This window comes from Gekko japonicus, unplaced genomic scaffold (assembly GCF_001447785.1).
Source record: "Gekko japonicus isolate JY-2015 unplaced genomic scaffold, Gekko_japonicus_V1.1 scaffold13, whole genome shotgun sequence".
Taxonomy (NCBI): Eukaryota; Metazoa; Chordata; class Lepidosauria; order Squamata; family Gekkonidae; genus Gekko; species Gekko japonicus.
The window spans coordinates 2,994,116-3,007,686 of NW_015172553.1; the positions used below are offsets into that span (position 1 = coordinate 2,994,116).

The window sequence follows — 13,571 nt, forward strand, 5'->3', positions numbered from 1 at the left end:
CCCCTGCAGCCTAACCTACCTCACAGGGTTGCTGAGAGGATAAAACATCTGGAGCCCCTTATATCTGTAATTCTGTGACGTTGTAAAATGTTTTAAATGTTTTTAATGTTTTATATGCTGGCGTATGCCTGATTGTGAGCCGCCCTGAGCCCGCTTCGCAGGGAGGCCTGAGCCCACTTCGCGGGGAGGGCGGGTTATAAATGAAACTTATAAATATAAATAAAATGGGGAGAATGAGGTCATCAGCTGCTTTGGGTTCGCGCTGTGGGGACAGTGGGATATAAATGAAGTTAACATGTTGACAAATTTGAAACCAAGCACAGGGTTTTTCATAGGCAAAGTTCCGCAACCAAAAAGGCCTTGTTCTTGTTGCCACTCACCTATCCTCTGAAGATGGGGATACCTGAGCAGGCCCTGTGATGAAGGCTGATATTGCTGGTATCTTAGTCCCAGACCATTTTTCATTGAGCCCAGAAACCAGCAACCAATGGAGTTCTTTACCCACTGGTTAAATATGCTGCGTGTAATCAGTACCTGGCAGCAAATTCATTTTGAAATAATTGAAGCTTCTGAACTATCTTTAAAGGCAGCATCACTAGAAGTTGGATCACCACACCTAAATCGTGTCCATTTATTTACTTAATTTATGTCCTGCCTTTCTCCCCAATGGAGATCCAAAAACAGCTTACATCATTCTTCTTTCATCCATTTTTCTCGTACAACAACCCTATGAGGTAGATTGGGCTGAGTGTGTGTGACTATGCCAAGGTCAAGCTTCTAGAGAAGAGTGAGGATTTCCACTGACTGGTTCTATTAATGTGGAACTTTTAACCACACAGTCCATCAATATGAAATAGTGGAGTCCATTCTAGTACTTTAGTACTTTACCAGCTAATTTCTGCCTCATTCTCTTGCATGTGTAGATCAGGCCTCAGTCTTACCTGAACTGTGCTTCAGTTTCTTGGCTGTCTTCCAGCCTGTTATTTCCCCCAGGCACCAACCAATTTAGGATGCCTCCAGCCTCACCTGACTCCAATGAAAAAGAGAGTGAATTGTGAATCAATTGACCCTACTCTTTTTCAGTTTTATAGCACAGGGTTTGGTGTATATTTTGAATTACACTTTTGTCTGCCTGTGGTAGATTATATAACACTTAAAGCATCTCAGATTTTCAACCACAGTTTGGAAAGCATCAGAAAATAAATTTAAAAGTGTTGTTTTTCCCTCTAGCATTTTGTCATTGCTCTTTAAATGTTACCCCAATGCTGCTTATCAGATCAAGTAAATGAAATAAACATGTCAGCAGAGATAGTCTACATTTTCTTCTCTCCCATCCTCAGGTACAGCAAAGTATGCATGTAGCCCCAAAACTGAGCCAGGGGGCTGGGAGGAGGAGGATGGATATAGTCCACCTGCTGAGTATAGGCTAGGTTGTGGTCACACACACGAAATAATCCACTTTCAATCCACTTTGAGTGTACTTTCCAACTGGATTTTACTGTGTGAACTGGCAAAATCCAGTAGGAAAGTGCATTGAAAGTGGATTATTTTGTGCGTGTGATCACAGCCTATAACAGTCAACTTGTTGACTCATAACTAAACCATTATCACGCCTACCTAGAAAGATACTCATTGGGTTTGAGGCAACTCCAAAGGCCAATCCTCTGTCCTATAAGTAGACGTGTATATTTGCCCGGTTTGCCTTAAGGTTCTCTGGCTGCAGTCATTCCCAAAAGATTATATCAAACTGTTTTGGTCAGACCTCACTTGGAGAATTGTGTTCCATTTTGGACACTGCAGTTTAAGAAGGATGTTGACAAGCTGGAATGTATTCAAAGAAGGGCAACGAAGATGGTAAGGAATCTCTGGAGACCAAGTCCTTTGAGGAAAGATTGGAGGAGCTGAGTATGTTTAGCCTGGAGAGGAGACAACGGAGAGGCGTTATGATAGCCATCTTCAAGTATATGAAGGGCTTTTATATAGAAGATGGAGAAGAGTTGTCTTCTGTCACCCCAGAAGGTCGGACCAGAACCAATGGATTGAAATGAAATAAAAGAGTTTTCAGCTAAAAGTTAGAAAGAACTTCCAAGTGTGGTTCCTCAGTGGAACAGACTTCCTTGGGTGGTGGTGGGTTCTCCTTCTTTGAAGGTTTTTAAGCAGGGGCTAGATGGCCATTTAACACCAATGCTGAGTTTGTGAATTTAGTCAGATCATGAGAGGAAGGGATGAGTCAGTGCTTGACTTTCCTGGCTCTTTCTTACATGCCCAGGGTAATGCTGATCACCATTTTGGGGTCAGGAAGGAGTTTTCCTCCAGGCCAGATTGGCCCAGGGATCATGGAGGGTTTTTTGCTTTCCTCTGGGCATAGAGGAATGAGGGGAGGTAGTTGTGATAGTTTCCTGCATTGTACAGGGGGTTAGACTAGATGACCCCTGAGGTCCCTTCTAGCTCTGTTTCTAAACCAGGTTTGGAAAAGATCACAGCAAGATGGGTGGAAACACAGAAAGTGGACAATTAGGGGACACAGTAATTTGGATGGGTTTGTTTTTTTTAAGACCCTACTCCAATTGAGGCACAAAACTGGAGCAAACCCCCCACACAGAAGCAGCCTCAATAGCGGGCAGTAAATTAATTTTGCCAGTTTGGTGTAGTGTTTAAGTGCGAGGACTCTAATCTGGGAAAACCGGGTTTGATTCCCCACTCCTCCACTTGCACCTGCTGGATGACCTTGGGCAAGCCATAGTTCTGACAAGAGCTGTCCTTGAAAAAGAACAGTTTCTGTCAGAGCTCTCTCAGCCCCACCTACCTCACAGGGTGTCTGTTGTGGGGAGGGAAAGGAGTTTGTAAGCCGCTCTGAGACTTCTTTGGGTAGTGAAGGGCGGGGTATAAATCCAATCTCTTCTTCTTCTTCTTCAAATTATACATCAATTCCTTCCACTGTAAACAATTTTGCATTCTTGTTGTCATTGCATTTCCTTTTTCGCTTTCATTTGCATGGTAAATCTGATAGGCAAGAGACATCCGGAGGTAGTTTGCCATTGCCTGTGTCCACATCTCGTCCCCTGGTATTCCTTGGGGATCTCCCTTCCAAATACGGACCAGGGCTAACCCTGCTTAGCATCTGAGATCTGACAAGATCCAGCTAACCTGGGCCTTTATAACACAGTAATGTCCATTTTTGCAAAACGTTTGAGTGTCATGGGGCCACATTTTTATCTCGCAGACTTAACAGATATGTATAAGTAGAGGGTATGGGGGTGTCTCTTTTATTTTGGAGATAATAGGAAGGACAGCAACTCAGAATGAATTGGTATAAGGATTGCCAAGAACTTCCATTATGTTAATTTCTAATGACACTGACAATAACCAAGGCTCTGGTTCACTCTAAATCAGAATATTCCATACCTGGCATAGAAGAGCTCAGTAGCAGGTAGCCGGTGACTGGTTAGGCATGTACAGAAAGTATTTCTCCAGTTTTACCATGCATGACTTACAAGCCAAGCAGCCCACCAATGATAATCTAGGAGCCCTATGACGGGCTGCCTTGCAATAGTGGGATTTCTTTAATTGGGAGACTGGGCTTGGCATTAAGCAATATGATGCAGAAGGAAGCCATCTTTGCCCTTTCTCCAGTCTTCCTCTGGGCACTTACGGAAACAGAGTGATTCAGTGTGATGTTTCCATTCAGGTGAGAAGTTATTAAGATTGGCACTGATTATAGGACTAGGAGAGTAGAATTAGTGACCAAATGCTTGTGTGGGCGAGGGTAAAACTGGTTAGTGTTTAACTCAGGAACTCTTAATGTTATTCTTTGTTCTCATGAACTTTCAGGATGGGGCAGGAGGAAACCGAAATTGAAATTGCTAATAACAGGTGGAGGAGGGAATATATCTGGGGTTTCTCTCTTCCTGTTCTGTGGGACAGGGACATTGGGGAGCACAGGTCATCATGCCTCTCATCTTTGGCAACTCTGTGCCTGCTGAGGATTGGCCACATAGTGGGGGGTGTCAGGTGAGCCATTTCGTCTTGCGCTTTCATAGAATCAAGGCTCGGACTTTGATGCTGCGCTGCTGGCAGCCTTCCCCGTTGATTCTCCTGGAGTTATCAGTCTTCTTTGACAGAATCAGCTATGGAATCCTTCCAGAATGCCTCTAGTCTGGGGGGTTCTGCTGGTCCTGAGAGGCTGGTCCCAGGAGATCTTGCCTGGAGATTGCTGTTGTGCTCCAAGAAATCTTTACCTCAGGGCTCTCCAGGGCTCTATATTGTCACCTGTGCTTGACAACAACATGAAACAATAGGGATTGGAGGTGAGGTGTCACCAGTATGTGGACAACATCCACCTTCACTTTTCATCTGAGCCAGGTGTGGCAGTGGGAATCTTGCACTGATACCTGGACTCAGGGAGGGGTTGGATGAGGGCTAATGAACAATGTCTATACAAGACAGAGATCCGTGGCTGAGGACCTATGGGGTTATGAGGGTGGGATTCAGAATAGGGTGCCATTCTGCCTTAAGGGTCAGTTAAAGAGACATTGACCTGAGCGGTGGCTCAAGTGGTTAAGACACTGAACTGCAGGCTGTGGAAGGTCAGTAGTTCAGCAGTCCAAGACCCAGGAGCCGCAAGACGGGGTGAGCTCCTGTCTCTAGTTCCAGCTCCTGCCAACCTAGCAGTTCGAAAGCAAGAAATTGCAAGTAGATAAATAGGTACCACTACGGTGGGAAGGTAACAGCGTTCTGTGCGCCTTGGTGTTTAGTAAACGTCTTCGGACAGTGCTGGCTCTTTGGCTTTGAAACGGAGATGAGCACCGCAACCCTAGAGTCGGATTTGACTGGCTTTCGAGCAAGGGAACCTTTACCTTTTTAAAGAGACATTGAGAGATTAAAAATTAGCCTGAGTAATATTTGAATTTACTGTGATTGAACTGTTTATGCGTAAAATGAGCTTCTCTCCAGCAAGCTTCATTTTTTGGTCAAGGTTTGAATTGGATGCCATAAATGGCTTCATATGCTATAGGACAGGGGTGGCCAAACTTGCTCTGTGTAAGAGCCACATAGAATAAATGTCAGATGTCTGAGAGCCACAAAACATGAACAAATATTACATGCACATTTTTATTTAAAAATATGCAAATTTGATTTTTTAATTGACATTAAATGAGACTGCCAAAAATAAAAACAAAAGGGGTAAAAATGGATATTGATAATGATATGTATTTGTCCAATGATATTTATTTTTTGATAATTATATTTATTTGTCTAACAGAGAGGTGGAAAGAAAGAGGTGGAAAGAAAGAATGAAAGAGGTGGAAAGAAAGACAGAGAGAGAGAGAGAGAAACAAAGAAAGCAAATAGGAGGGAGGGAGGGAGAAAAAGTATGCCTCCCCTTCGCTCCCCCAGCTGCCCTACCGGGAGCTGCACAATATGTGTGAAAGAGCCGCATGTGGCTCCCGAGCCACAGTTTTGCCACCCCTGCTATAGGGTCAAGAGCATGTGAAGGCAGCCAATCTGAACAGCTTTGTCATGATATAAAATGACTGTCATGTAGTTTGCCTAGGAAATGATGGCCTTTCCCCTCAAAATAACTAAATCGCCCATGAGGCAGTTTGCATGCATGAAATATTCCCAATCTGAACAGTTTGCCTGCCTTTCTTGCTAAAGAAACAGAATAATGTGGACATTTTGGGCCAAGAATAGAAATCATGGAGCCCTGGGACACTTTTGTTAGTGGAACAAGGTTTTAAAAATAAGAATTTAGTAGACAGAGAGGAGGGGAGAAACTACAGTTCTCATGAGGCAGTGCACCTTTGGACAGTTTTCCTTCCTTTGTCATTAACAAACTCTAAATCAGACTGTCATAAGGAACAGAGCCACTTCATATCTGTAAGCCATAGTGAAAACATTGTGCTTTTTAATATGAAGAATGTGGTGAATGATAGGCAGGGAGGTAGTAAGGGAAGCAGCTATAGTATGAAGCCGTTTATGGCATCCAATTCAAACCTTGAACAAAAAAAGAAGCACTCTGGACAGAGGCTCATTTCATGCATAAACAATTCAATCTCAGTAAATTCAAACATTACTCAGGTTCATTTTTAATCTCTCAGCATCTCTTTAACTGATCATTGCAGCAAGGTAGGTGGGGTATTTTTTCTAAGAGAGCAACCTTCCATACAGAAAATTCCCATGGTTAGAATATCATAGAGGTAGAGATGTAAGAAAATATATATAATTAGTACAAGTGGGGGATCCACAAGGACTTGTGAGGGACATCTGATTTCCCTCCCTTACTATTTCCCCTTTCTCTTCCCTGAAAACCCATTAGCCTCTCCCCTTTTCCTGCTTTCTTATCTCTTTCCTACCCCCCCCCCGCCAACCTGTTTTGTCTGCCTTCCCATTTTCAGCTTTCCCTTCTTCTTTCCCCCTTGCAGCCTCTCCCTGAGAAAACTGGCCCAGTTGTGCAATGGTGGCTGCTGGGCCAGGCCCAGTTACATGGTAGGGAAGTTGCAAAGGGACACCTCCCTTTCCCCTGTATCCCCCTTCCCATTATATCCTCTTTCCCTCCTAGCAGCCCCCATATCATCCTTCTCTGCTTCCTTTGTCTGACCTACCAACCAATCCATGTTTATCTGTCCTAGGATTGCCAAGTCTTACCTGGCTGTCCGCAGGGGGTTCCCTCTTTGTCCCCTGGTGTTTTTGGTGAGCGTGCAAAGCACACTGCCATGATGATGTCAACCGGAAGTGATGTCATTGTGCAGGGCACATTGCAGGGGGACACTCTATCATTTGACGGAAAACTCTGTGGTAACCATAGATTTTTTTCTCATATGATAGATTGCCCCCCCACGTGCCCTGCACAATGACATCACTTCTGGGTGACGTCATTGCACTGGGCACATTGGCACAAATGGGGCCCTTTGGGGGCGGGGTTCCCCCTGCCAGCCGGATTGGACTGGTGGATTGGGGGCTCCAAAAGCGGGTAAACCCCCACCCCCATTGGGGGAATGACAACCCTAATCTGTCCCCCCTCCTCATCTATATTTATTATTTATTTGCTTCATTTATTCCTTGCCTTTCTCCCCTATGGGGACCCAAAGCAGCTTACATTGTTCTCCGGCCCTCCATTTTATCACAACCAACTTGTGAGGTAGGTTAGGTTAAGAGTGTGTGACCAGCACAAAGTCACCCCACGAGCTTCTTCTAGCAGAGTGAGGATTCAGACGTTAGCATCTCAGAGAGCAGTGTGAAACTCTTAACATTACAAAGGGTTATCAGCTCTGGGTTGGGAAATTCCTGGAGATTTGGAGGCAGAGACAGTGGAGAGTGGAATTTGGGGAAGCAGGACTGTGATGCCATACAGTCCACCTCCAAGATCTGTTACTGTCTCCAAGGGAACTGTGTAGTCGGGAGATCAGTTGTAATTCTAGGAGACCTTCCGTTCCCATCTGGAAGTTGGCTACCCTACATACAGCAAGCAGATTACAGGATTTGCATGGCAACCGGTTGAGAATGTCAACTAGTCAGTCTTGAACTGACTGGGACTAGCTGAAACACAGATAGTTACGATGCTGCACTTTTAAATTCGAAATACACAAAAACAAAGAACAAGTTCTTTCTGTTCATAAATAGGGAGCTATAAAAATGTATACAAAGATGAAAAGATAAATGTATGTTGCAGAGAAGCTGAGAGTGGGAGAGAAAGAAAGTGGGAGAAGTCAAAGACAGATTACAGGGTGGGATAAAGCCACAGCAAGGGCCTGCTGACAGGACAGCAGAATTCAGAAAATACGTATCTCAAGACGGTATCATCTTAATACATTTTCCAAATGTCTTCCCTTGTTTTTTAAGACCAAGCAGTATCCAGTATTCTTTCATATCTCTGAGGTGTAGAGCTTGTTTATTTATTATAATAATACTTTGCATTTATATGTTAGCACTTCTACAGTGCAGTCCGCAGTGGAGATAAACCGTTCTAAGCCCATTGAAACCAAGGGTGGAACTCTGCTTAGGATGGCACTGCTAAAAAAAAGAAAAAAGGAAGCTAGATTACGTCTATATTTTGTGGGCCCTGCCCTCTCCCCATCCCTGCTTCTGATGTTTTCAACACTTTTCTTCCAACCCAGTTTAAGGAATGTGACATCCCACATGTACACACACACACATGTTTTTATATATATATTTAATATCACAGCAATTAAGTTCCACACTTTGTGTGTTAGCAGAGCTGTGTTTTCTGTTTTGCAAATGTGTCATGCAGTTCCTAAATGAAATCAGGTCTCCTGTTGCCCGCGTGGGACTGGGTTTGTCTCTTAGCAGGACACGGAGGATTGAACCAGCTGGGTGGAGCCTTTGTGAACGGCCGACCCCTGCCAGAGGTGGTACGGCAACGCATTGTGGACTTGGCACACCAGGGCGTGAGGCCCTGTGACATCTCCAGACAGCTGCGAGTCAGCCACGGCTGCGTCAGCAAAATCCTGGGCAGGTAAGCATGAAGGTGGCAACTTAGAGCCAAGCAGCGGTTTATTTCTCTTCCGAGTGTCCAACCTGCCATTTTTGCCAGGCTCATACAGACAAAGAGTAATGTGTACCTTTCCTAAATTAAGGAATTGTTCTGGGGGCTGAGCAGACACTGTCACGGATGGCTAATTGAAAACCCGTAGGAAACAACTTTACTGAGCCCCAATTTTAAGCACAGAGGGATAACACGTTAATCTGTTTTCCTTGTCTCTGTGTGTTTTCCACATAGATTCAATTGTATTTCTCTCAGTGCACTTCTGAAAATGTTTCTGCATTCTCTTCCCTTCAAGGGGTTTTTTGGGGAAGCCCATTCATTCTAATTCCCTATCTGCTTCCCCAGTGAGTGTCTTCAAGCCATCTGCACAGAAGTCCCTCAGACCAATCCCAACTGTATTAAAGAGACTGACCAGTATGAGCTGGTTGGGTTTCTTCAGCCATTTGGGGATTCAGAAATTGTCCCTCCCTATCATTTTTGTGTGTGAAGATGGGCTAGTCTGCTCCTAGAGTTTAGTTACCCCTTTACAAGAGAGGCACGGTCTTCCATTGCCCGCCCTCGCCCACTGGGATGCAAAGAAGGAGCAATAATAATGAAACGGCTTGTGAGGCTGTATGGTCTCAAAGCAGCCACCTGGGAGCCGGTGATAATCAGGTAGACCTCCCAGGGCTGCCAGTTAACAATTGCATCTTCTTCTCCTAAGGCAGAAACCAATCCACTTTCTAGTAGCTAATTTCTTTTCTCAAATTAGCTGTCTCTCAAGGACTGAGAACATTTTATTTGAGCCTTTTTATCCAGTGTAATTTGCTTTTAAGAACAGTAAGATGGATAAGATTTTACAAAAGGTGGATTGTAGATCACTTTTCCTGAAAATATGAGGATAGATAGTTGAGCAAGTTTGGTGGGAGGAAAGAACAGGGTGAGACTGGAGTAGCTGGTTAATGGCTGGTAATCAGCAGGAATCAATTTTGAAATGTCAGATATTAGCTGGATATTATTATTATTATCATCATCATCATTATTATTATTGTTATTGTTGTTGTTGTTAACCATGCTTTTCTCCCCAGTGGAGAACCAAAGCAACTTACAACATAGTCTCCCCATTTTTATCCACACAACAACCCTGTCAGATGGGTGAGGCTGAGTGGCTGGCCCAAGGTCACCCAGCAATCTGCCACAGCAGTCTTGGCATTTGAACCTAGGTCCCCTGTTTCAAACCTGAGCCTTCCAGATCCTAATTCAATATTCAACCACTTCACCACACTATTAATTGGCCTTCATCCAATGTTAATAGGGTTGCCAAGTCTGGGTTGCAAAACACCTGGAGACTTTGGGGGTGGAGCCAGGAGAGGGTGTGGTTTGGGGAGGGGCCTCAGCATAATACAATGCCATAGAGTCCACCCTTCAAAGCAGCCATTTTCTCCAGGGGAGCTGATCTCTGTCGGCTGAGGATCAGTGGTAAAAGCGGGAGATCCCCAGGCCCCACCTGGAGGCTGGCAACCCTAAATGTTAAAAACCTCTCAGTAACACCCAAGGGTTTTTTCCTTACTGGTGTGGTAATCCTATTACTTTCTCTATTGGAGTAGGTACTACGAGACTGGCAGTATACGGCCAGGTGTTATTGGGGGCTCCAAGCCCAAGGTGGCAACACCCAAGGTGGTGGAGAAGATTGGCGACTACAAACGGCAGAATCCGACCATGTTTGCTTGGGAAATCCGGGACCGCCTCTTGGCAGAGGGTGTCTGTGACAATGACACCGTTCCCAGTGTGAGCTCCATCAACAGGTGAGAGCCTGAGAGGTGACCTTCTCCAGGGCATTATCCATAGCAAATTCTTCCAGTATCACAGCAGTGCTGAGAGTAGACACAAGGTTTTGTGCTTTTCCCCTAGGCATGCCCAACTAGTTGCCTCCTCCTTTCTCTTTCCAGGATCATTCGCACCAAAGTGCAACAGCCATTTAATCTCCCGCTGGACAACTGTGTGATGTCAAAAACCTTGAGCCCTGGTCATAACCTCAGTAAGTCTTTCCTCTGTGAATTGTGGGTCACGGTACTGCCTGACCTGACTCTGCTCTGCCCCAGGTTGTCACTCGAAGTTCAGAGGGCATTGCCCTGGCCAGATTACTGCTGGGACCAAGGAACAAATACATAAGGGAGTTATCAGGGTTGGTCCACAGATGGTGCCGGATACTAGAATCATATCACTTGTTAGGTGAGCGAGGTTTCTTCCAGGTCAGCATGCTGGAAGAAGTGACGCCTTTGACAGATTGCAGATTGTCCTTTCCTGGCACTGGATCTGCCAGTCTGGAATTCCCAGAAACTGAGGCCATTTTTCTGTGGCAACAGGGAGAGTCCCCGCTGTGTCATAGTTAAACCTGGAAGTAGACAGGGAAATAAGGACCATAGTTCTTGTTTTGAGGACTAGCGTCGCATATTTGTCAGCCTGAGTCCGGAATTCACTGTGCCGTAAGTTCCGTGGGCTCATTGGGTCCCACTGCTTATACTATTCTTTCTCTACACACATTTAAACTCATGGTCAAACTAGATGTGACACTGGGAGAGCCATAAATGGATCTTTCCAGCACTTTTCAAAAAGAAATAGCAGCTCTGTGGGCTCCCATGAGGGCGGGGACAGGGAGACTTTAACCCTTGACTCCATCCTCATTGTTTCAGCAGTCAAAACTGACCCTCCTGAGCCTTTATTACTCTGGAAGAGAAAAGGGCAAGCAACCTCTCTCTCCTGCTCTTTTTCACTTTCCAGAGCAATCACAGCCTTAAGGGCTGGGGTCATTTTCAGATAGTGCAACTGCATGGAGGAGGAGGAAGAGGAGATTAGATTTATACTGCACCCTTCACTACCCAAAGGAGTCTCAGCGTGGCTTACGATCGCCTTTCCCTCCCCCTCCCCACAACAGACACCCTGTGAGGTAGGTGGGGCTGAGAGAGCTCTTTGGTGTAGTTGTTAGGTGCACAGACTCTAATCTAGGAGAACCGGGTTTGATTCCCGGCTCCTCCACTTGCACCTGCTGGATGACCTTGGGCAAGCCATAGTTCTGGCACAGCTGTCCTTGAAAAAGAGCAGTTTCTGTCAGAGCTCTCTCAGCCCCACCTACCTCACAGGGTGTCTGTTGTGGGGAGGGGAAGAGGGAGGAGTTTGTAGGCCACTCTGAGACACTTTTGGGTAGTGAAGGGTGGGGTATAAATCCAATCTCTTATTTTTCTTCTTTTGAGGACTGCTCTTTCAAGAACAGCTCTGACAGAACTATGGCTTACCCATGGTCATCCAGCAGTTGCAAGTGGAGGAGTGGGGAATCAAACCTGGTTCTCCCAGATTAGAGTCCACTCACTTAACCACTACACCAAACTGGCTCTCCCCCCCCCCCACTTTCTCTAATCTAAATTGGGACCGTTCATGGCTGCTTATGTGCTTTGAAAAGTACTAGGAAAATGTGTTCACAGATCTCTCTGCATCAGGGCCCAGTTAGGCTTTTGTTGCTTGTTCCATTCTCCCGTACCCTTCCTCAGGTCTGTAGGCCCTGTCTCTGGAATGTTCTGATGCTCACCTGATTTCCCTCTACTGTGCCCTTTAGTTCCTAGCTCCACTGTGACTCCACCAGAGTCCCCTCAGTCGGATTCTCTGGGCTCCACCTACTCCATCAATGGTCTTCTGGGGATCGCTGTGCCTAGCAGTGACAACAAGCGGAAAATTGATGACAGTAAGTACTGTTGGACCACAGGAGGGTGTCGGGATGGGCTGTTACTGTTCAGTGTATTCTATAATTATTACTATGTTTTATTCCGGTTATATTCAGGTGGATAGCTGTGTTGGTCTGAAGCAATAGTTGATCTTAAAGGTGCCACTGGACTCAAACTTTGTTCTTATTCAGGTTATGATAGTATAGTCTGAAATTTAAAAACAACAACAACAATCTGGGCTGAGGCAAACCTACTAAAATGCGTAGACATTGGATGTTAACTTCCACACATAAACAGCCTCACTTCCTCAGCGCCCCCTCCCCACCACGATCTTTCAGCCTTTCCGCCGGTTGGCTCAGTGGCATAACCGTGTTTAACAAGAGGGTATGCTTGGAAATTCTACACTTTGAATTATCAGAACCAGCCCCTTGCAAAGCTTATCTTCAGCTGCAGAACTCAATTTTGTGCATGTTTAACCAGGAGGAAAACCAACAAAGTGACCGTTCAAGCTGATCAGAACATCAGACTTGCAGATTTGCTGTACTCTGGCTGTAAAGTCTAAATATTTAATTGGTTCAGGGCTAGCCTGTGCATGTTTACTCATAAAAGTGGGACTTTCTCACTTCTTCCTATCCATTTATGACCTGCTGCAGCTGCTAACTTTGGCCCGTTAAGACACTCCAGGCCACTTGCTGCTACAATGATCACCTACACACTGACTCACACTCATGCTGGCAGTTCTACAGAAACCCGCCAGCTCCGTTTCATCTGCTGAATTTCTCCCTGAACACTCATGGCTTCATTGCTGTATTAGATTTCTGCCCAGAGATTTATTCCAGTGCACTGGGAATTTTATATTACAACCATTTGTCCTTTCAATCAGAAATTTCATACGGTGGATCTTTTTGGCAATTGGATAGGAACAATCCTGACTTAAGAAAAATCAGATGAAAAATGCTTGAGTCATAGCAGTTTTGGGGCTGTAGCCAGGTTTTTTTAATTCGGGGGGCCTTTAAATAAGTCACGCTCACCAGTAGGAGCACCTGTAAACCGCTTGGAGCCAAGAAGGCTCCTAAGTTCTCCTGAGTAAATGCCTGAAAGAAGCAGAGTGGCCGGTTGGGGAAGGGGTGGTGGTGGCGGCAGGAAGTCAGGGGGCCTAGGCAGGAAGTCAGGGCTCCGGGCCCCAAAATGCCCCACTGTAGCTATGGGCCTGAGCAGTTTAAATTTTGGAGGGAAACTTTTTAAAGTTAACTTCATGTACCACAGAGGTTAAGAAAAGAAGAGTTACAAGCACAATTTCAAGTTCTGATTTCTGTTTGAACATTACCATATGCTGTGCCCTGAGCTGAATGGGCCAGGCTATCCCGATC

The 13,571-nt window shown here is 45.3% G+C and overlaps 1 protein-coding gene across 1 annotated transcript in view; it reads left to right on the forward strand.

Moving 5' to 3' along the window:
- The first annotated feature begins 1,943 nt into the window (after positions 1 to 1,943).
- PAX8 (paired box 8) overlaps positions 1,944 to 13,571 on the forward strand; it is a 34,125-nt gene continuing 22,497 nt past the window's right edge. Inside the window, exons 1-5 of the mRNA XM_015421087.1 lie at positions 1,944 to 2,019; positions 8,311 to 8,476; positions 10,093 to 10,290; positions 10,435 to 10,523; positions 12,096 to 12,221. Coding sequence (XP_015276573.1) covers positions 1,944 to 2,019; positions 8,311 to 8,476; positions 10,093 to 10,290; positions 10,435 to 10,523; positions 12,096 to 12,221 — 655 coding nt within the window. The remainder of the gene's footprint in view (positions 2,020 to 8,310; positions 8,477 to 10,092; positions 10,291 to 10,434; positions 10,524 to 12,095; positions 12,222 to 13,571) is intronic.